We start from the raw sequence: 21,099 nt of genomic DNA on the forward strand, positions 1-21,099 counted from the left end.
GGCCGGGCCCTCCCTCCCGCCGGCTCCCCCCGCCCTGGGGCCGGGCCCTCCCTCCCGCCGGCTACCCCCCGCCCTGGGCCGGGCCCTTCCTCCCGCCCGCGCCCCCCCGCCCTGGGGCCGGGCCCTTCCCCCCGCCTGCTCCCCCCCGCCGGCTCCCCCCCGCCCGCGCCCCCTGCCGGCTCCCCCCGCCCTGGGGCCGGGCCCTCCTTCCCGCCTGCTCGCCCTCTCTTCCCCCCGCCTCCCCCTCTCCCTGGGGCTGGACCCTCCCTCCCACCAGCTCCCCTCGCTCTGGGGCCGGGCCCTCCCCCCGCCCGCCCGCTGTAACCCTGCCCTCGCCCTAGGGCCGGGAGGAGGAGAGCGACCAGGTGCGGGAGAAGTTTGCTGTGCCGAGAGAGCGATCACCTGACCTACCTGAACGTTTACCTGCAGTGGAAGAACAACAGCTACTCCATGCTGTGGTGCAACCAGCACTTCATCCACGCCAAGGCCATGCGGAAGGTGGGGCCGGGCCTGGGGGGGCGGGGCCTGGCCTGGGGGGCGGGGCCTGACAGGCGTGTGCTCTTGCAGGTGCGGGAGGTGCGTGCCCAGCTGAAGGACATCATGGTGCAGCAGCGCATGAGCCTGGCCTCCTGCGGCTCCGACTGGGACGTGGTCCGGAAGTGCATCTGCGCCGCCTACTTCCACCAGGCCGCCAAGCTGAAGGTGGGGGGTGGGTGGAGGAGGGGCGCGCTGGGGGCGGGCAGGCAGAGGGTTGGTGGGATGAAGAGGGGCGGGCAGAGGGTGGGTGGAGGAGGGGCAGGCTGGGGGTAGGTGGGCAGAGGAGGGGCACGAGGATGAGGAGGGGCGAGCAGGCGGAGGAGGGGCAGGAGACGAGGAGGGTTGGGCAGGCGGAGGAGGGGCAGGCAGGAAGCAGGCGGAGGAGGGGCGGGCAGGAAGCGGGCAGACGGCCGGCGGGCGCGAGGGGAGAGCGGGCAGGAGGGGCGTGCGCAGGGCGGGTGGGCGCAGTGGGTGGGCGGGAGGGGCGGGCGCCGGGCCGGCGGGCAGGAAGTGGGCAGACGGCGGGCAGGGCGGGCGGGCGGGCAGGAGGGGCGGGCGGCAGGGCGGGCGTGAGGGGCGAGTGGGCAGGAGGGGCGGGCAGGAGGGGCGGGCGCGAGGGGTGGGCGGGCAGGTGCCAGGGTGGGCGGTCAGGAGAGGTGGGCGCGAGGGGCGGGCGCAGGGCTGGGCGGGCAGGAGGGGCGGGCGCGAGGGGCGGGCGGGCAGGTGCAGGGCTGGGCGGGCAGGAGGGGCGGGCGCGAGGGGCGGGCGGGCAGGAGAGCAGGAAGTGGGCGGACAGCTGGCGGGCAGGAGGGAGGGGTGGGCGGGCAGGAAGTGGGCGGACAGCTGGCGGGCAGGAGGGAGGGGCGGGCGGGCGTGAGGGGGGGCGGGCAGGCGGGCAGGAAGCGGGCGGACAGCTGGCGGGCAGGAGGGGGGGCGGTCGGGCGTGAGGGGCGGGCGCAGGGCGGTCGGGCGTGAGGGGCGGGCGCAGGGCGGTTGGGCGTGAGGGGCGGGCGCAGGGCGGGCGGGCGTGAGGGGCGGGCGCAGGGCGGGCGGGCAGGAGGGAGGGGCGGGCAAGTGTGAGGGGTGGGCGCAGGGCGGGCGGCAGGTGCAGGGCGTGCAGGCAGGAGGGGTGGGCGGGCAGGAGGGCAGGAAGTGGGCGGACAGCTGGCGGGTAGGAGGGGGGGCGGGCGGGCGTGAGGGGCGGGCGCAGGGCGGTCGGGCGTGAGGGGCGGGCGCAGGGCGGTTGGGCGTGAGGGGCGGGCGCAGGGCGGTCGGGCGTGAGGGCGGGCGCAGGGCGGTGGGCGTGAGGGGCGGGCGCAGGGCGGTCGGGCGTGAGGGGCGGGCGCAGGGCGGTTGGGCGTGAGGGGCGGGCGCAGGGCGGGCGGGCGTGAGGGGCGGGCGCAGGGCGGGCGGGCGTGAGGGGCGGGCGCAGGGCGGTTGGGCGTGAGGGGCGGGCGCAGGGCGGGCGGGCGTGAGGGGCGGGCGCAGGGCGGGCGGGCAGGAGGGAGGGGCGGGCAGTGTGAGGGGTGGGCGCAGGGCGGGCGGGCAGGTGCAGGGCGTGCAGGCAGGAGGGGTGGGCGGGCAGGAGGGCAGGAAGTGGGCGGACAGCTGGCGGGCAGGAGGGAGGGGCGGGCGGGCAGGAAGCGGGCGGACAGCTGGCGGGCAGGAGGGGGGGCGGTCGGGCGTGAGGGGCGGGCGCAGGGCGGTCGGGCGTGAGGGGCGGGCGCAGGGCGGTTGGGCGTGAGGGGCGGGCGCAGGGCGGGCGGGCGTGAGGGGCGGGCGCAGGCGGGCGGGCAGGAGGGAGGGGCGGGCAAGTGTGAGGGGTGGGCGCAGGGCGGGCGGGCAGGTGCAGGGCGTGCAGGCAGGAGGGGTGGGCGGGCAGGAGGGCAGGAAGTGGGCGGACAGCTGGCGGGTAGGAGGGGGGGCGGGCGGGCGTGAGGGGCGGGCGCAGGGCGGTCGGGCGTGAGGGGCGGGCGCAGGGCGGTTGGGCGTGAGGGGCGGGCGCAGGGCGGTCGGGCGTGAGGGGCGGGCGCAGGGCGGTTGGGCGTGAGGGGCGGGCGCAGGGCGGGCGGGCGTGAGGGGCGGGCGCAGGGCGGTCGGGCGTCGTGAGGGCGGGCGCAGGGCGGTTGGCGTGAGGGGCGGGCGCAGGGCGGGCGGGCGTGAGGGGCGGGCGCAGGGCGGTTGGGCGTGAGGGGCGGGCGCAGGGCGGTTGGGCGTGAGGGGCGGGCGCAGGCGGGCGGGCGTGAGGGGCGGGCGCAGGGCGGGCGGGCGTGAGGGGCGGGCGCAGGGCGGTTGGGCGTGAGGGGCGGGCGCAGGGCGGGCGGGCGTGAGGGGCGGGCGCAGGGCGGGCGGGCAGGAGGGAGGGGCGGGCAAGTGTGAGGGGTGGGCGCAGGGCGGGCGGGCAGGTGCAGGGCGTGCAGGCAGGAGGGTGTGGGGGCAGGAGGGCAGGAAGTGGGCGGACAGCTGGCGGGCAGGAGGGAGGGGCGGGCGGGCAGGAAGCGGGCGGACAGCTGGCGGGTAGGAGGGGGGGCGGGCGGGCGTGAGGGCCGGGCGCAGGGCCGTGCTAACCCAGCTCTTGCGGCAGGGCATCGGGGAGTACGTGAACATCCGCACCGGCATGCCCCTGCCACCTGCACCCCACCAGCTCGCTCTTCGGCATGGGCTACACGCCCGACTACATCGTCTACCACGAGCTGGTCATGACCACCAAGGTGAGCGGCGGCGCCTCGCGGGCGGCCCCGGGCCCTGGGTTCTGCTCGGGGCCGTGGTGCCGCGGGGCGTGGCCTGACCGTGCCCTTGCCCCGCCCCCAGGAGTACATGCAGTGCGTGACGGCCGTGGACGGAGAGTGGCTGGCGGAGCTGGGCCCCATGTTCTACAGCATCAAGCACGCAGGGAAGTCGCGCCAGGTAAGGCCCCGGCTGCCGGGGGCAGGCCAGTAGCTCCGACCAGGCTGGGCCCGCTGCGTGCCCGGGAGATGGGCCGGGCGTGAGCCGCCCCCTTGCTGCCCCGCAGGAGAGCCGGCGCCGGGCCAAGGAGGAGGTGTCGGCCATGGAGGAGGAGATGGCTCTGGCTGAGGAGCAGCTGCGAGCGCGCCGGGAAGAGCAGGAGCGCCGCAACCCCCTGGGCAGCACGAGGTGGGTGCTGGGGGCCTGGCCCAGGCCTGCCTGTGGGGGTGTCTTGCAGGAGGCTGGGATTGCCGTGTGTAGCCCAGGGCGGGGGCTCCGGGCCGGGGGCTCCGGGCGGGGGCTCCAGGCGGGGGCTCCGGGCCGGGGCCTCCGGGCGGGGCTCTAGCTGATGGCCCTGGCTCTCCCTCCCAGGTCTGCGAAGATCTACACGCCGGGGCGCAAGGAGCAGGGGGAGCCCATGACCCCGCGCCGCACCCCTGCCCGCTTCGGCCTGTGAGCAGCGGCTTCCCCGGGCAGGCCTGAGGCTACCGCAGTCCCGGCAGGGCGCCCGGCCCGGGGGCGAATGCGACTGTGGGGGGCGCCCTGGGCACTGTTTGCTACAGAGGAGAAATACTTTTATTTGTACAAATGGTGGTTTGTGCGTCCCTGCGGCCCAGGCTGCTGGCTACCCACGTGTGCGCGAGGCGCCCGCCCCTGGCAACGGGCGGCTCTGCTGGGGCTGAGGGGCCCGTGCCCTGGGGCGGAGCCAACGGGGTGGAGGCGGGGCTGAGGGGCCCGTGCCCTGGGGCGGAGCCAACGGGGTGGAGGCGGGGCAGAGGCGGGGCATGTCCTGGGGCGGAGGGGCCCGTGCCCTGGGGCGGAGCCAACGGGGTGGAGGCGGGGCTGTGGGGCCCGTGCCCTGAGGTGGAGCCAACGGGGTGGAGGCGGGGCTGAGGGGCCCGTGCCCTGGGGCGGAGGCGGGGCAGAGGCGGGGCGTGCCCTGGGGCGGAGGGGCCCGTGCCCTGGGGCGGAGCCGGCGGGGCGGAGGGGCCCGTGCCCTGGGGCGGAGCTGGCAGGGCGGAGGGGCCCGTGCCCTGGGGCGGAGCCGGCGGGGCGGAGGGGCCCGTGCCCTGGGGCGGAGCCGGCGGGGCGGAGGGGCCCTTGCCCTGGGGCGGAGCCGGCGGGGCGGAGGCGGGGCGGAGGGGCCCGCGCCCTGGGGCGGAGGCGGCGGGGCGGAGGGGCCCGCGCCCTGGGGCGGAGCCAGCGAGGCGGAGGGGCCCGCGCCCTGGGGCGGAGCCGGCGAGGCGGAGGGGCCCGCGCCCTGGGGCGGAGCCGGCGGGGCGGAGGGGCCCGCGCCCTGGGGCGGAGCCGGCGGGGCGGAGGGGCCCGCGCCCTGGGGCGGAGCCGGCGAATTGGCAGTGCGCAGGCGAGAGCCCCGCCCATGCCGTGTGGCTGCGGCCCAGCAGGGCCCGCTGCAGGTGCCCTTGGCCGGAGGGGCAGGGTGTCCCCCTGGTTGGGTGGCTGCTGCCCCCAGGCGCGTGGGGCTTGCTGTGGCCGGGCCTGGCGCCCCTGGAACGGCCTTGCCCATGGGAGTCGGTGCTCAGCCTGGGGCTGGTGGGGCCCAGCTGCGCGTCCCTGCGCCAGGCCGGTGGAGCCAGGTGCGCCCGGAGCCTCGCCCCCTCGGGGAATGGGCAGCACAGAGCGCCGGGGCCCAGGACGACGTGTGGGAAAGGCCTTTAATGGCTGACACGCAAGGGGGCTGGCCCCACAGGCCGGCAGCCCCGCCCTGCTGCGTGGCCAGCTCACACGGGCTGGAGACGGCCTGTGCCCCTGGCCCTGGCCAGGCCCACACCGGGCAGCTGTGGTGGGGCAGGGGCCAGGCCTGCCCAGGTACGTCCTGCTCCGTCGCGCGGGCCCCTCACTCCTCGCCACGGCGCCACTGCCCCAGCCCAGTCGCTGTGTCCCAGCCGCAGCCCTGCAGCACCTGGGACAAGGCAGAAGATCAGCAGCCGCCCCTGGAGCCCCACGGGCCCCCCTCAGCCGCTCGCACTCAGCTCCCCACCTCGCCTTCCAGCCGCCTGTTCTCCTGCTGCAGCCTTGCCAGCGCCTCCTGCAGGTGCCTGTGGGGAAGGGCAGGGGGACAAGGGGCTGAGCTGGGGGTGGGCCCCCATCCACGGCCACCCCCTTGGAGGGGGGGGCTCCGCGCCAGCAGGACCCTGCGCCCTTGCCTGGTGGGAGAAGCCTGCTCCTGGAGGCAGCGCAGAGCCCGTCAGCCTGAGGCCCAGCCCGGCTCAGCCCACTTACTGCTTCTCGCCGCTGAGCTGCGCCGCCTGCTTGAGCTGCTCCCGCATCTTGTGGCCCAGCTTCTCGTTGGCTTGCCTGGAACAGGCCGGAGCCGCAGGTCAGCTGGCGGCGCAGCGTGGCGGGTTCCTTGGGGCGGGGAGCTGGCGGTGCGGCGGGGCTGGTTCCCCGGGGCGGGGAGCTGGCGGCGCAGCGGGGCCGGTTCCTCGGGGCGGGGAGCCGGCGGTGCGGCGGGGCCGGGTTCCGTGGGGCGGGGAGCTGGCGGTGCAGCGGGGCCGGTTCCCCGGGGCGGGGAGCTGGCGGTGCAGCGTGGCTGGTTCCCCGGGGCGGGGAGCTGGCGGTGCAGCGGGGCCGGTTCCCCGGGGCGGGGAGCTGGCGGTGCAGCGGGGCCGGGTTCCGTGGGGCGGGGAGCTGGCGGCGCGGCGGGGCTGGTTCCCCGGGGCGGGGAGCTGGCGGTGCGGCGGGGCCGGGTTCCGTGGGGCGGGGAGCTGGCGGTGCAGCGTGGCTGGTTCCCCGGGGCGGGGAGCTGGCGGTGCGGCGTGGCCGGTTCCCTGGGGCGGGGAGCTGGCGGTGCGGCGTGGCCGGTTCCCGGGGGCGGGGAGCTGGCGGTGCAGCGGGGCCGGTTCCTCGGGGCGGGGAGCTGGCGGTGCAGCGGGGCCGGTTCCTCGGGGCGGGGAGCTGGCGGTGCAGCGGGGCCGGTTCCTCGGGGCGGGGAGCTGGCGGTGCAGCGGGGCCGGTTCCTCGGGGCGGGGAGCTGGCGGTGCAGCGGGGCCGGTTCCCGGGGGCGGGGAGCTGGCGGTGCAGCGGGGCCGGTTCCCGGGGGCGGGGAGCTGGCGGTGCAGCGGGGCCGGTTCCCGGGGGGCGGGGAGCTGGCGGTGCAGCGGGGCCGGTTCCTCGGGGCGGGGAGCTGGCGGTGCAGCGGGGCCGGTTCCCGGGGGCGGGGAGCTGGCGGTGCAGCGGGGCCGGTTCCCGGGGGCGGGGAGCTGGCGGTGCAGCGGGGCCGGTTCCTCGGGGCGGGGAGCTGGCGGTGCAGCGGGGCCGGTTCCCGGGGGCGGGGAGCTGGCGGTGCAGCGGGGCCGGTTCCCGGGGGCGGGGAGCTGGCGGTGCAGCGGGGCCGGTTCCTCGGGGCGGGGAGCTGGCGGTGCAGCGGGGCCGGTTCCCCGGGGCGGGGAGCTGGCGGTGCAGCGGGGCCGGTTCCGCGGGGCGGGGAGCTGGCGGTGCGGCGGGGCCGCTGTGCAGCTGAGCCAGCTCCTGCCATCCTCTCGCTGTGGCCAGGCCCAGCGCCCGGTGCCTGTGCTGGCTGGGGGAGGGGTGGGAGTGGGGCTGGGCGGCAGTGCAGGGCCAGGCCTGGCTCCCCCCCCCACTTACTTCTGCTCCTTCGCCCACTGGCTGACGTGAGCCAGCAGCAGCTCGCTCTCCTGGTGCAGCCGGCGGCTGTCTGTGCGGGCCGCCCCCAGCGAGGAGCGCAGCGCCTCCGCCTGCAAGGGCAGGGACACAGACCAGCCCTGGGCTGCAGTGGGGTGGCCGGGAGCCCCATGGGGCAGCGAGCGACTCCCCCGCCCAGCAGCCCCCCTGCAGGCACTCACCTCGCTGCTGCAGGCCGCGAATTTCTGCCTTAAGACGTTGAGCTCCTGTTGCAGGTCGTCTCTCTGCCAAGGGGGGCGGGTCAGTGCTCCCTGCCGGGGGGCTGGGCCCCGGAGCTCCCCGCCCAGCCCCGGGTGCCGAGGGACGCAGAGCAGCAGCCAGGGCCTTGCTCCGTGTCCGCCCCGGCCCCTCGCTCCCCCGCCCCACCACACACCTGGGCAGTGGCCCCGTGGAGCTTCTCCCGCAGCGAGGCCAGTTCCACCTTGGCCACCACCAGCTCCTCGTCGCACTGCGCCCGGGCCTGCCGGCTCTGCGCCCACCGCCGCTGCCAGTGCTGCGCTTGGCTGCTCCGCTCCCCCAGCTGCTCCTCCAGGGCCCGGGCCTGCTGGGCGAGCGGGGGCAGGCTCAGGGGCAGGAGCGGGGGCCTGGGTGCTCCGGGCAGCAGCTGCCCTGGGGTCACTCACCTGCTGCTGGAAATCCTGCAGCTTCCTCCGCTCCCCCTCGAGCTGCCTCAGCCGCTCCTCCTGGGCGGCCGCCTCCTGCTCCAGCTGGGCCACCCTGCGCTGCATCCGCGCCAGCTCCGCCCGCAGGGCCGCGCCCTCCTGCGCCCTCGCGCCGAGCTGCCACGCGGCACGGAGCAGTGAGGGCCTGGGCCAGGCACCGCCCCCCCGTGCTCAGGAGGGCAGCTGGGGGCCGAGGCAGGCAAGCTGGCTGGGCGGGGGCTCCTGGGTACAGCAGGTGCTGGGGGGCCACTGGGGCGAACGCCCCCTGGCCGGGCTCCGGCCCGATGCAGGACCCCTTCACCCAGCCTGGGCAGTGTGGCTGGCTGGGCCTGCCGGGGGCTGCAAGATCCCACGGGGCTGCAACCTGCCTGTTCCCAGCCCCTCGCGCTGCCCTGCCGGTGCCCTACCTGCTCCAGCGCCTCCCTCTGCTTCTCTTGAGCGGCTGCCGCTGTGCGCGTCAGCTCCCGGACCGTCTCCTCCGTGGCAGCCCGCTGGCGGATGCTCTGCCGCGCTCTGGCCTCGGCCGCTCCCAGCGCCGCCTGCAGCTGGGCCAGGGCCGTCTCCTGCCGCGTGGCCTGCAGGGGCAGCGCCGTCAGCCGGGCCCTGGGGCTGGGCGCCTGGGGCCTGGGGGCTGGGCGCTCACCTCACTGGCCTGCTGCTGCAGTCGCTGCTGGGCTCGGCTCAGGCTGCTGCTGGTGCTCTCCAGCTGGGCCCTGCACTGCTGCAGCTGCTCCTGTAGGCGCTGGGCCCCCTCCTCCAGCTGCGTCACGCTGCCCTGCAGCCCCCGGCTCCTCTGCTCCTGCTCCCGCGCCTGGCGCCAGGCCGGCCCGTCAGCAAGGCACGCGCCCGCCGGGCCCAGGCCCCCTGGCCCTGCCCCACTTCCACCTGCCCCTCCAGCTCTGCCCCACCTCCCCACACGCCCCAGCGCAGCCGTGTCTCCTCTCACCGCTCGCTCGCTGCTGTGCAGCGTTTGCTGCAGCTCCTCGCGTTCGCCGGCCAGCGCGCTCTCCCGCTGCTGGGCTCTCTGCAGCTGCTGCTGGAGCTCATCCTCCTGGCCCTGCAGCCGGCTCAGTTCCTCCCGCAGGGCCCGCTGGCTGGAGTCCTGCTCCTGGAGCTAAGCGAGAGGGGCCTGAGGGGCGAGGCCGGGGCTCCCCTCAGCAGCAGGGGCACGGTCGAGGTGTTGGGCAGGGCTGGGGCAGGGGTCAGATGCAGCCCAGCTGGGCCGGTACCTGCTGCTGCAGGGCTCTCGCCTGCTCCTGGCTGCTCCCCAGCTTCAGCTCCAGCGTAGCTGCCACCTGCCGATGCTGCAGCCCCTGCTGCACGGCCTCCTGGTGCCGCTGCCTCCACTGGCTCAGCTCTGCCTTCAGCTGCCCCACCAGCGTCCTGCAAGGGCCGAGACGCGGCTGCAGCCTCTTCCCCTCCTGCCGCACGAGGCTGAGGGCGCCCCAGGCAGGGCTATGGCTTCCCTGGGGCCATGGGGCTGCTCCCTACCTGCTCTGCTCCACCTCAGCCTCGCTGCTGGCCACCTGCTCCTGCAGCGCCCGCTGCTCCGCCTCCAGCTGCACCAGCTGGGCCGTGCGCTCGCTCAGTCGCTCTCGCGTGCTCTGCAGGCTGCTCTGGGGCCAGCAGCGCCTGCTCCTCCTGCTGCGCCAGCTCCCGCGCTGCCGGGACAGGGAGACCTGCGCGTGGCCCGGCGCTGCCCCCAGCGAGGCTCCCTGGGCCCCCCGCACCGAGTGCAGCTCCGGAGTCCCACCAGGCTGTGCCCGGGGGAGGTGGCTGGGGCCGAGCCCTGCGCGGGCAGCGCTGCCTGGAAGGGGCCGCAGGTGGGCGCGGGGGTGGCTCGACGTTCCTTGGCTGGCAGCGCAGAGCCCAAGGGCCCAGGCCCTGCTGGCCAGCACAGAGGGGCTTGGCCCGGAGGTGCCCGTGTCCAGCCTGGAGCCAAGGCTGCCCAGCCCCGGGGCTTCTGGGGAGCTCTGCGGAGGGCGGGGGCGCAGGCGTGTGCCACAGCAGGGGAGCTGGGCCGCGCTGGGCCCGGTGGATTCCCAGCAGGGCAGCGTCCCGCCCCCCTTCCCGGGCCAGCAGCCGCCCCGCTCACCAGCCGCCTGCTGCTGCTGCTGGCTGTCCTGCAGGCTCTGGCGCAGCCGCTTGGATTTCCTCCTGCAGGGCGCTGCTGGCCGCCTGGCTCTGCTCCCGCTCCTGCTGGGCCTGCCGCAGGCGGGCGTCCAGGCTCCGGGCCTCGGCGCGCTGCTGCTCCACCTCCAGCCCCTTCTCCTGCAGGGCGCAGCGAGCCTGCTGCATGGAGGCTTGTGCCTGGTGGAGCTGCTCCTCCATCCTCCGCGTGAGCTGTGCCAAGAGCCTGTTAGACACGGGGCCCGGACGCTCCCCCCGTCCCCCTGCCCCATGGCCCCTGCTCACCTGCTCCTTCCGCGCGCACAGCCTGCTGCTCTCCCGCAGCTTGGCCTCCAGCCTGGCCGCCTCCAGCTGCTGCCGCTCCCGCTCGGCTGCCATGTCCTGCCTCAGACTCTGCGCCTCCAGCTCCAGCGCCCCGAGGGCTGCGAAGTGGGGCCAGGCTAGTGCCACTGGGCTGCACCCCAGCGCCCCAGGGGCGTGCCCACTCGCTGTGCACCTGGGCTCCGAGGGGGCGGTGCCGGGCTGCAGCACCTCGCAGGGCAGTGGCGCCCTAGCGGTGCTGTCCTTGCCCTGCCTGTGTCATGGCCAGGCACTGTGGCCCAGCCTCCCGCCGGGCTTAGCCCGCAGGCTGAGCAGCCCCTGGGGAGGAGCGTTGGGGCTGAAGGGGCATGAAGCCAGCGGGGGCGTCTGCAGGGCCCCAGCAGGCAGGAGCAGCCGCCCCTTGCTCTACCTTCCATGGAGCTGCTGTTCTGCTCAGCCACCCGGGCCAGCTCCAGCTTCAAGTCCTGCGCCAGGCACTGGTACTCCTCAGCCCGCTGGCTGCGCGCAGTGCTCTCCTCCTCGGCCTGCAGCAGCTGCTAGACAGGCAACGTCGCAGCCCAGCTCAGCCCAGGTCCTGGGGCGGGCGGGTCCCGAGCCCTGGGCAAGGCGGGCGGGTCCCGGGGCGGGCGGGTCCTGAGCCCTGGGCAAGGCGGGCAAGGCGGGCGGGTCCCGGGGCGGGTGGGTCCCGAGCCCTGGGCAAGGCGGGCGGGTCCCGGGGCGGGCGGGTCCTGAGCCCTGGGCAAGGCGGGCGGGTCCCGGGGCGGGTGGGTCCCGAGCCCTGGGCAAGGCGGGCAAGGCGGGCGGGTCCCGGGGCGGGTGGGTCCCGAGCCCTGGGCAAGGTGGGCTGGTTGCGAGCCCCGGGCAGGGCGGGCGGGTCCCGGGGTGGGCTGGTCCCAAGCCCTGGGCAGGCAGGCCCTGGGGGCTCTGGATCAGCCTGGCCTGCCTGCTGCCGGCGGTATGGGCGGGGGCTTCCTACCTGCTGGAGGGTCTCCACTCTGGCTGCTTGGCTCTCGTAGCTGGCGTTGGAGTGACTGTGGGTGGCTATGTAGGAGGCCAACTCCGTCTGCACTTTCACCAGCATCTCCTCTGCTTCCAGGCCCTGCAAGCGCCGCAGCAGGACAGCGGTGGGCGCCTGTGTCCCTGGCTGCCCAGGTGGGGCAGAGACCAGTGGGAGACCAGGCAGCGGTGCCGGCCGTCCTTGAGCTGTGCGGGGGAGGAGGTGCGGCTGGACTCAGCCCCTTGTGTGCAGCCTGGCTCCGCCCCGAGCGCCAAGCGGGCTCTGTCCAGGCAGGGGGAGGGGACGCTTGGCACAGCCTGGCTGACCAGGGGCTGGTGGCTCCTTGCATGGGGGCCATGCTGAGCCCACAGTCAGCAGAGCTCAGGCAGCCCCAGCAGGAACGAGCTGGCCTCTGGGGCGATGAGGTGCCACCCCGCAGCCGTCACTGTGATGCAAACGGGGTTTGGCTAGGAATATGCAAAACGGGGCCATCACCTGGTGCAGGTCCGTCTCTCACGGGCGGGAAGTCAGGGAGTGGAAACCTGGTTGAATAATTCGACGTCATCTGGAGCAAGCCCTTGGTGGGCCTTAAGGAGCTTAATGGCCTGGTGCTCAAGGCAATGATCAGTGACTGGGTTTGTCTTTCCTGTGGACTCAAACTCTTGGTCCTTCACAGACATGTGACCAGGCCACCTGGGGCTGGAATCCATCTTGAATTGGGAAGCTCTCCACAGGACCAAGACGTCCCGCCCTGAGGCCATTCTAGCTAAGGCGGGGGTGGGCCATAAGGCGGCGGCAGTTTGCCGGGGTAGCCCCTGGTGGGCTCCTGCAGCTTATTCCCGCGGCACCTCGCAGCACCCGTTGGCTGCGGATCGCCTTTCCCGGCCAATGGGGGCTGCAGGGAGCTGCGCGGATCAGGGCTCTGCTTCCCGCTGCCCCCATGGTGACCCGCAGCCGGCGGGAGCTGCCGTTGCCCGGCCCAGCAGAGGGGCAGGTAGAGAGGTGGAAGCCGCCGGGGCAATCCCCGTGAACCAGGGCTGGCCTGCGGGCCGGGGTCTGGGCCTCGCCGCCCGAGGAGAACACGCGGCCACTTGGGCGGGGGGCAGGCCAGGGGAAAGGGCAGCGCTGGCGGGCGGCGCGCTCGGCCGGGTCGCGGGTGGGAACATGGCGAGTAACACGCCGCCTGCGGGTATGAGGCTCGCGTGAGTGTAGGGCCTGGCCGAGCGCTGGTGGCCGCCGCGCCACATCCCGCCAGCCACTTGCTGTACTTCAGAACAGCTGTGTGTGTCCGTCACTGGCGGGGGGGGGCAGCTGTGTGTGTCCGTCACTGGCGGGGGGGGGCAGCTGTGCGTGTCCGTCACTGGCGGGGGGGGGGCAGCTGTGCGTGTCCGTCACTGGCGGGGGGGGGCAGCTGTGCGTGTCCGTCACTGGCGGGGGGGGCAGCTGTGCGTGTCCGTCACTGGCGGGGGGGGGCAGCTGTGCGTGTCCGTCACTGGCGGGGGGGGGGACAGCTGTGCGTGTCCGTCACTGGCGGGGGGGGACAGCTGTGCGTGTCCGTCACTGGCGGGGGGGGGGACAGCTGTGCGTGTCCGTCACTGGCGGGGGGGGGACAGCTGTGTGCGTGTCCGTCACTGGCGGGGGGGGGGGCAGCTGTGCGTGTCCGTCACTGGCGGGGGGGGGCAGCTGTGCGTGTCCGTCACTGGCGGGGGGGGGCAGCTGTGCGTGTCCGTCACTGGCGGGGGGGGGGACAGCTGTGCGTGTCCGTCACTGGCGGGGGGGGCAGCTGTGCGTGTCCGTCACTGGCGGGGGGGGGACAGCTGTGCGTGTCCGTCACTGGCGGGGGGGACACAGCTGTGTGTGTCCGTCACTGGCGGGGGGGGGCAGCTGTGCGTGTCCGTCACTGGGGGGGGGGGGCAGCTGTGCGTGTCCGTCACTGGCGGGGGGGGGCAGCTGTGCATGTCCGTCACTGGCGGGGGGGGGGGCAGCTGTGCGTGTCCGTCACTGGCGGGGGGGGGGACAGCTGTGTGTGTCCGTCACTGGCGGGGGGGGACACAGCTGTGTGTGTCCGTCACTGGCGGGGGGGGGCAGCTGTGCGTGTCCGTCACTGGGGGGGGGGGCAGCTGTGTGTGTCCGTCACTGGCGGGGGGGGGCAGCTGTGCGTGTCCGTCACTGGGGGGGCTTTCGCTGGGTAACCAGTTGGTGCAGGAGGAGACAGGCTGATGCGGGCTGGTCCGTGTGGGGCTGAGCTCAGTGTCTGTTACACTCCGGGGGCTGCTACCTTGGCTGGGGGCACGCAGGCCAGAGCTTCCGGCCCAGCGGGACAGGGTGGGGGCGCCCCCGAGGGCAGGCAGGCAGGCTCAGTGGTCGGAGCAGTCTGTGGGCTGGCCCGGGGCGGGCAGCTCAGTGTGGGTGCTGCGTGCAGGGAGGCGGGTACGTGGCTCTCTCAAGCGCTGGCCACGTGCCAGCCCTGCCGGGAGAGGGAGAGCCAGGCCAGCGCCCCCCGGGCTCACCTTGGTGTGACTGGCAGCCAGCTGCGCGCGTAGCTCCCGGGCGCTCTGCTTGCTCTGCTGCGTGTGCTGCAGGCTCCTGGCCAGCTCCTCGCGCGTCGCCTCCAGTTCCTGGCTCAGCTGCTCAACGGCCAGCTGGTTACACCTGTCCTGCACCTCCCGCCGCGAGCCCAGCTCCCTCACCTGCAGCCCGGAGGAGGAGCAGCTCGCGGCAGGGCCGGCCCAGGGCTCCAGCGCAGACCCCGCCCGGCCGTGCTGCGGCCTGGCTCCTGCTGAGCGACGGGAGGGCCGGGGGGCAGCCTGCGGCCACTGACCTGGGGCAGCACCAGCCAGCCGTGGCAGCTGGAGGTCCTACGCGTCGCCCCACCCGCCCTGCCACAAGCCACAGATCCCTGGGGGGAGCCCTGGCCCCGCTGCGCGGGGGGAAGGGCTGGCACAGCCGGGCTGGGGGAGGCTCTCGGAGTGCCACGGGGCGAAGGCAGGAAGGGAGCGCACCGCTGGCGCAGGGCCCACCTGGCTGCTCATGGCCCGGAGCTGCTCCTCCAGGCGCTGCACCGTGCCCTGCAGCTCGCCAGCCCTGGCCAGGGCGGCCCGGTGCTGCTGCTTGCACAGACCCAGGCTGCTCTCGGCGGAGCTGCTCTTGCCCTCGGCTGCGGCCAGATGCTCCCGCGCCTCCCGGAGCTGCTGCTGCTGCTGGCTCAGCTCCCGCTCCTGCTTCTGCACCACCTCCTCGTAGTACAGCACCTGGCGCAGCAGCACAGACCGGCAGGGCCCAGCCTCAGGGCTCAGGTCTCCCCCAGAGCGCCCCGGCTGGGCACAGCTCCTGGCAGGGGACTTCTGGCTCCCTCCCGCCCCGCTCTGCTCAGCAGGCTGCCAGTGGGCCAGGGCAGTCGCCCCGGGGCTCCTGGGCGCGAGGGCCCTTTGACACCGCAGGAGCTTGTGCACCTCGCTCCGAGCGGCACGGAGGCTGCCGGGGGGGCGCTGGTCCCAGCCCTTCCCCTTCCCCTTCTGGGGGGCACAGAGCCACCCCCACCTTGCCAGGGGCTGGCGCGCCTGTCGGCCCCCAGCTCTCAGCACTGGCCCAGGCTCCGCGGCAGCAGGACACGGCTGGGGCAGCAGGGTGCTCCTGGCACAAGGTAGTTACTAGCCGGGGCAGGTGCTAACCAGAGCCAGCCGAGCCGGCGCCAGGCCCTCCTGCTGTGCAGCCCCTGGCCTGCCGGACTCGGCACTCGCCCGCTGCCGCGAGATCCCTGCGCCCAGCTCTGGCTGCCCACTGGCTCCCCCGGCGCCGCACCTCCTCCTCCCGCGCCTGGCACTGCCGCAGCAGGAACTCCAGGTCCCCGCGCTGCTGCTCCATGGCGCTCGCCCGCTGCTGCAGGTGGCTCCGCGTCTCCTGGTTCTGCCCTTTGCAGGCGTCCAGCTCCTGCTGAAGGTGCTGCAGCTTGGCCCTCAGCTGCTCCAGCTCTGGCTGGCGGCCTGGCTCGCAGGCCCTGAGCTCTCCTGGCTGCGGCTCCACCGGCAGCGCCTGCGCCTGGCCCTAGGACACAGAGCCGCCCCGGCGGTCTGCACGAGCCGGGCCAGGCGAGCCCCGCCGGGCGCCTGTCCCCAGCCCCGGGGAGCCGGTCTGAGCCCTGCCGGGGGCTGGGGGGGCCCAGGGAGCACTGGGGTGTCTGAGGGGAGGTGGGGGATGGGTTATAACCTCTCCCCTGTGTAAGGGGGGCTGGGGGGCACAGGGAGCACTGGGGTGTCTGAGGGGAGGTGGGGGATGGGTTATAACCTCTCCCCTGTGTAAGGGGGGCTGGGGGGCACAGGGAGCACTGGGGTGTGTGAGGGGAGGTGGGGGATGGGTTATAACCTCTCCCCTGTGTAAGGGGGGCTGGGGGCACAGGGAGCACTGGGGTGTGTGAGGGGAGGTGGGGGATGGGTTATAACCTCTCCCCTGTGTAAGGTGGGTTGGGGGGCACAGGGAGCACGGGGGTCTGTGAGGGGAGGTGGGGGATGGGTTATAACCTCTCCCCTGTGTAAGGGGGGCTGGGGGCACAGGGAGCACTGGGGTGTCTGAGGGGAGGTGGGGGATGGGTTATAACCTCTCCCCTGTGTAAGGAGGGCTGGGGGGCACAGGGAGCACTGGGGTGTGTGAGGGGGGGGGATGGGTTATAACCTCTCCCCTGTGTAAGGTGGGTTGGGGGGCACAGGGAGCACTGGGGTGTCTGAGGGGAGGTGGGGGGATGGGTTATAACCTCCCCCGTGTGAGGGGGGCTGGGGGGCACAGGGAGCACTGGGGTGTCTGAGGGGAGGTGGGGGATGGGTTAGAACCTCTCCCCTGTGTGAGGGGGGCTGGGGGCACAGGGAGCACTGGGGTGTCTGAGGGGAGGTGGGGGATGGGTTAGAACCTCTCCCCTGTGTGAGGGGGGCTGGGGGCACAGGGAGCACTGGGGTGTCTGAGGGGAGGTGGGGGATGGGTTATAACCTCTCCCCTGTGTGAGGGGGGCTGGGGGGCCCAGGGAGCACTGGGGTGTCTGAGGGGAGGTGGGGGATGGGTTATAACCTCTCCCCTGTGTAAGGGGGGCTGGGGGGCCCAGGGAGCATTGGGGTGTGTGAGGGAGGTGGGGGATGGGTTAGAACCTCTCCCCTGTGTAAGGGGGGCTGGGGGGCACAGGGAGCACTGGGGTGTCTGAGGGGGGTGGGGGATGGGTTATAACCTCTCCCCTGTGTGAGGGGGGCTGGGGGCACAGGGAGCACTGGGGTGTGTGAGGGGGGTGGGGGATGGGTTATAACCTCTCCCCTGTGTAAGGGGGGTTGGGGGGCCCGGGGAGCACTGGGGTGTCTGAGGGGAGGTGGGGGATGGGTTATAACCTCTCCCCTGTGTAAGGGGGACTGGGGGGCACAGGGAGCACTGGGGTGTGTGAAGGGAGGTGGGGGATGGGTTATAACCTCTCCCCTGTGTGAGGGGGGGCTGGGGGGCACAGGGAGCACTGGGGTGTGTGAGGGGAGGTGGGGGATGGGTTATAACCTCTCCCCTGTGTAAGGCGGGCTGGGGGGGCACAGGGAGCACTGGGGTGTGTGAGGGGAGGGGGGGGATGGGTTATAACCTCTCCCCTGTGTAAGGGGGGCTGGGGGGCACAGGGAGCACTGGGGTGTGTGAAGGGAGGTGGGGGATGGGTTATAACCTCTCCCCTGTGTGAGGGGGGGCTGGGGGGCACAGGGAGCACTGGGGTGTGTGAGGGGAGGTGGGGGGATGGGTTATAACCTCCCCCGTGTGAGGGGGGCTGGGGGGCCCAGGGAGCACTGGGGTGTCTGAGGGGAGGTGGGGGATGGGTTATAACCTCTCCCCTGTGTAAGGGGGGCTGGGGGGCCCAGGGAGCATTGGGGTGTGTGAGGGAGGTGGGGGATGGGTTAGAACCTCTCCCCTGTGTGAGGGGGGCTGGGGGCACAGGGAGCACTGGGGTGTCTGAGGGGAGGTGGGGGATGGGTTATAACCTCTCCCCTGTGTAAGGGGGGCTGGGGGGCACAGGGAGCACTGGGGTGTCTGAGGGGGGTGGGGGATGGGTTATAACCTCTCCCCTGTGTGAGGGGGGCTGGGGGCACAGGGAGCACTGGGGTGTGTGAGGGGGGTGGGGGATGGGTTATAACCTCTCCCCTGTGTAAGGGGGGTTGGGGGGCCCGGGGAGCACTGGGGTGTCTGAGGGGAGGTGGGGGATGGGTTATAACCTCTCCCCTGTGTAAGGGGGACTGGGGGGCACAGGGAGCACTGGGGTGTGTGAAGGGAGGTGGGGGATGGGTTATAACCTCTCCCCTGTGTGAGGGGGGGCTGGGGGGCACAGGGAGCACTGGGGTGTGTGAGGGGAGGTGGGGGATGGGTTATAACCTCTCCCCTGTGTAAGGCGGGCTGGGGGGGCACAGGGAGCACTGGGGTGTGTGAGGGGAGGGGGGGGATGGGTTATAACCTCTCCCCTGTGTAAGGGGGGCTGGGGGGCACAGGGAGCACTGGGGTGTGTGAAGGGAGGTGGGGGATGGGTTATAACCTCTCCCCTGTGTGAGGGGGGGCTGGGGGGCACAGGGAGCACTGGGGTGTGTGAGGGGAGGTGGGGGATGGGTTATAACCTCTCCCCTGTGTAAGGCGGGCTGGGGGGGCACAGGGAGCACTGGGGTGTGTGAGGGGAGGGGGGGGATGGGTTATAACCTCTCCCCTGTGTGAGGGGGGCTGGGGGCACAGGGAGCACTGGGGTGTCTGAGGGGAGGTGGGGGATGGGTTATAACCTCTCCCCTGTGTGAGGGGGGCTGGGGGCACAGGGAGCACTGGGGTGTCTGAGGGGAGGTGGGGGATGGGTTATAACCTCTCCCCTGTGTAAGGGGGGCTGGGTGGGGCACAGGGAGCACTGGGGTGTCTGAGGGGAGGTGGGGGATGGGTTATAACCTCTCCCCTGTGTAAGGGGGGCTGGGGGGCACAGGGAGCACTGGGGTGTCTGAGGGGAGGTGGGGGATGGGTTATAACCTCTCCCCTGTGTGAGGGGGGCTGGGGGGCACAGGGAGCACTGGGGTGTGTGAGGGGAGGTGGGGGATGGGTTATAACCTCTCCCCTGTGTAAGGGGGGCTGGGGGGCACAGGGAGCACTGGGGTGTGTGAGGGGAGGTGGGGGATGGGTTATAACCTCTCCCCTGTGTGAGGGGGGGCTGGGGGGCACAGGGAGCACTGGGGTGTCTGAGGGGAGGTGGGGGATGGGTTATAACCTCTCCCCTGTGTAAGGGGGGCTGGGGGGCACAGGGAGCACTGGGGTGTCTGAGGGGAGGTGGGGGATGGGTTATAACCTCTCCCCTGTGTAAGGGGGGGCTGGGGGGCACAGGGAGCACTGGGGTGTCTGAGGGGAGGCGGGGGATGGGTTATAACCTCTCCCCTGTGTAAGGGGGGCTGGGGGGCACAGGGAGCACTGGGGTGTCTGAGGGGAGGTGGGGGATGGGTTATAACCTCTCCCCTGTGTGGGGAGGCTGGGGGGCACAGGGAGCACTGGGGTGTGTGAGGGGAGGTGGGGGATGGGTTAGAACCTCTCCCCTGTGTAAGGGGGGCTGGGGGGCACAGGGAGCGCTGGGGTGTCCGAGGGGAGGGGGGGGATGGGTTAGAACCTCTCCCCTGTGTGAGGGGGGCTGGGGGGCACAGGGAGCACTGGGGTGTCTGAGGGGAGGGGGGGGATGGGTTATAACCTCTCCCCTGTGTGGGGGAGGCTGGGGGGCACAGGGAGCACTGGGGTGTCTGAGGGGAGGGGGATGGGTTATAACCTCTCCCCTGTGTGGGGGAGGCTGGGGGACACAGGGAGCACTGGGGTGTGTGAGGGGAGGTGGGGGATGGGTTATAACCTCTCCCCTGTGTGGGGGAGGCTGGGGGGCACAGGGAGCACTGGGGTGTCCGAGGGGATGGCTTGTGTGGGGACCAGAGGGCTTGGGGGGCTGGTTCGGTGCTTTACAGAGGAAGGCCCCAGGCCGGGCTGGAAGTCGCCCTGGTTCTCAGTAATTCTCCCTGATTGAACTCTCAGCGGTGTCCCCAGAATCCCTCTTGTCTTAGCCGGGGGAGGGCGCCGATGAGCCGGGGGCAGGAAGAGGCAGGGTGGGAGGGACAAGGGGTGGAAGGGGCCAGGTAGGTGGGAGGGAGAAGGGGGCGGGTGGGGGCAGGAGTTTGGCAGACGGGCTGGGCGGGGCTTGAACCCCCCTTGGCTCAGCAGTGGCGCAGGCCGGCCAGCAGCGGGGAGCACGGGAGCCCTGCCCGCTGGGCACGGCCCCAGCCCACGGCCACCCCACAGGCAGTAGCTTGGTGGACGCTGCCGGGGCCAGCTAAGCTCTCACCTGGGCGGTGCAGGTCTCCTGCTCCTGCGTGGGGCTGGCCGGCTCCGCCATGGCTTCCCTGCTGCTCCCTGGTGTCCTGCGGGCTCCTCACGTCGTCCTGCGGCCGGTGGTGCCTTCCCTCCAGGCCGCTGCTCTCCACAGCACCCTCCTCCCCCTGGCAGCACCACGCACGTGTCACAGGCCCGGGCGAGGCAATGGGCCGGTGCCAGGGGGGTGCAGGGCATGAGCGCTGGCACGAGGGCCCCGTGTGCACACCCCTGCTTCAGCCACTCTGCTGGGCTCCCACTAGTGCCAGCCTAGGCCGCCTCGCACCAACGGGTGTCGCTTCGCACCAGCGCTCCGTGGCCGCACAGCTCCACCAGGGGCTCCCACTAGTGCCAGCCTAGGCCGCCTCGCACCAGCGGGTGCCGCTTCGCACCAGTGGGTGTCGCTTCGCACCAGCGCTCCGTGGCCACACAGCTCCACCAGGGGCTCCCACTAGTGCCAGCCTCAGCCGCCTCGCACCAGTGGGTGTCGCTTCGCACCAGTGCTCCGTGGCCGCACAGCTCCACCAGGGGCTCCCGCTAGTGCCAGCCTAGGCCGCCTCGCACCAGCGGGTCTCGCTTCGCACCAGTGCTCCGTGGCCGCACAGCTCCACCAGGGGCTCCCACTAGTGCCAGCCTAGGCCGCCTCGCACCAGCGGGTGTTGCTTTGCACCAGCGGGTCTCGCTTCGCACCAGTGCTCCATGGCCGCACAGCTCCACTAGGGGCAGAGCAGTGTCCAGCGTAGCGGACCGTGGCGAGTGCGGTGCCCAGGCCCGAGGGGCCGCTGGCTGTCACGTGCCCAGCCGAGCGCCGTTGCTTCGAGCCGCCCTGCGCGCTGGGTCGCGGGAAAGGCCCGGTGGGCGCCAGCGCTTTGTTCAGCGAGGGGCTGCGGCTGGGTGCCTGGTGCGGTCACTGCTGCTCCAGGGCAGCTCCATGCCCTCTGCCCCCCCCGGCAGCGTCCCGGGAAATCCCCCCTCGTCAGCTACCCGGGAACCGCTACATTTAACCGATTCAGTGATTAGTCGTGGCCGGGGCCCCCGCCCCCGTGCAGCTGCTGCCGACTGCGCCGGCCCCGCCACGCCCCATCAGCCAGCCAGAGCCCCCCCGCTCACCTCATGCTCCTGCTCGCCCACCCCACGCGCCCGCAGCGTCCCGAGGGCCCGGTCGCGGCTCCCAGCTGCAAGGCCCGTGGCTGCTGACCGGCCGCGCTGGGGCCGTTCTGGGGATAATGCTTAGAACTCGGAACGCCCGGCTCCGTTCCGCCCACGCCTGGCACCAGCCGCCCCACGTGGCAGCCACGGCAAGGGGGGCTCAGGCCCAGGCAGCCCGCAGAGGTGGGGAGCCACCGGGCCCTGCCCCCCCAGCCAGAGGGGCTCCCAGCTGGCGGGGGCAAAGGGGGGTTCTTGGATCACAGGGACCCAGCGCGGCACAGACGGGTCGGCACAGGGCAGCCTGGCTTGGAGGGAGGGGCCCAG

At 73.7% G+C, this 21,099-nt stretch overlaps 2 protein-coding genes across 2 annotated transcripts; one reads left to right on the top strand and one right to left on the bottom strand.

The window, feature by feature from the left end:
- Positions 1 to 317: 317 nt before the first annotated feature.
- LOC142831026 (pre-mRNA-splicing factor ATP-dependent RNA helicase PRP16-like) lies at positions 318 to 4,072 on the top strand. Its single transcript, XM_075939758.1, has 6 exons — positions 318 to 498; positions 568 to 702; positions 3,122 to 3,248; positions 3,349 to 3,444; positions 3,551 to 3,672; positions 3,856 to 4,072. The coding sequence occupies exons 3-6, from the start codon at positions 3,195 to 3,197 to the stop codon at positions 3,938 to 3,940; spliced, it is 357 nt and encodes a 118-aa protein (XP_075795873.1). The 5' UTR covers positions 318 to 498; positions 568 to 702; positions 3,122 to 3,194; the 3' UTR covers positions 3,941 to 4,072.
- PMFBP1 (polyamine modulated factor 1 binding protein 1) lies at positions 3,969 to 20,824 on the bottom strand. The gene is given in 23 exon segments (XM_075940713.1): positions 3,969 to 4,040; positions 5,446 to 5,476; positions 5,478 to 5,543; positions 5,728 to 5,802; positions 7,093 to 7,202; positions 7,311 to 7,373; positions 7,523 to 7,693; positions 7,773 to 7,928; positions 8,219 to 8,386; positions 8,758 to 8,925; positions 9,041 to 9,194; positions 9,303 to 9,430; positions 9,432 to 9,472; positions 9,907 to 9,961; positions 9,963 to 10,154; positions 10,227 to 10,363; positions 10,672 to 10,798; positions 11,239 to 11,361; positions 13,770 to 13,949; positions 14,280 to 14,510; positions 15,061 to 15,303; positions 19,601 to 19,754; positions 20,737 to 20,824. Coding segments are annotated over 22 exon segments (2,742 nt in total). The 5' UTR covers positions 19,652 to 19,754; positions 20,737 to 20,824.
- Between the last annotated feature and the right edge of the window lie 275 nt (positions 20,825 to 21,099).

Source organism: Pelodiscus sinensis, chromosome 12 (assembly GCF_049634645.1).
Source record: "Pelodiscus sinensis isolate JC-2024 chromosome 12, ASM4963464v1, whole genome shotgun sequence".
NCBI classification, from domain to species: Eukaryota; Metazoa; Chordata; order Testudines; family Trionychidae; genus Pelodiscus; species Pelodiscus sinensis.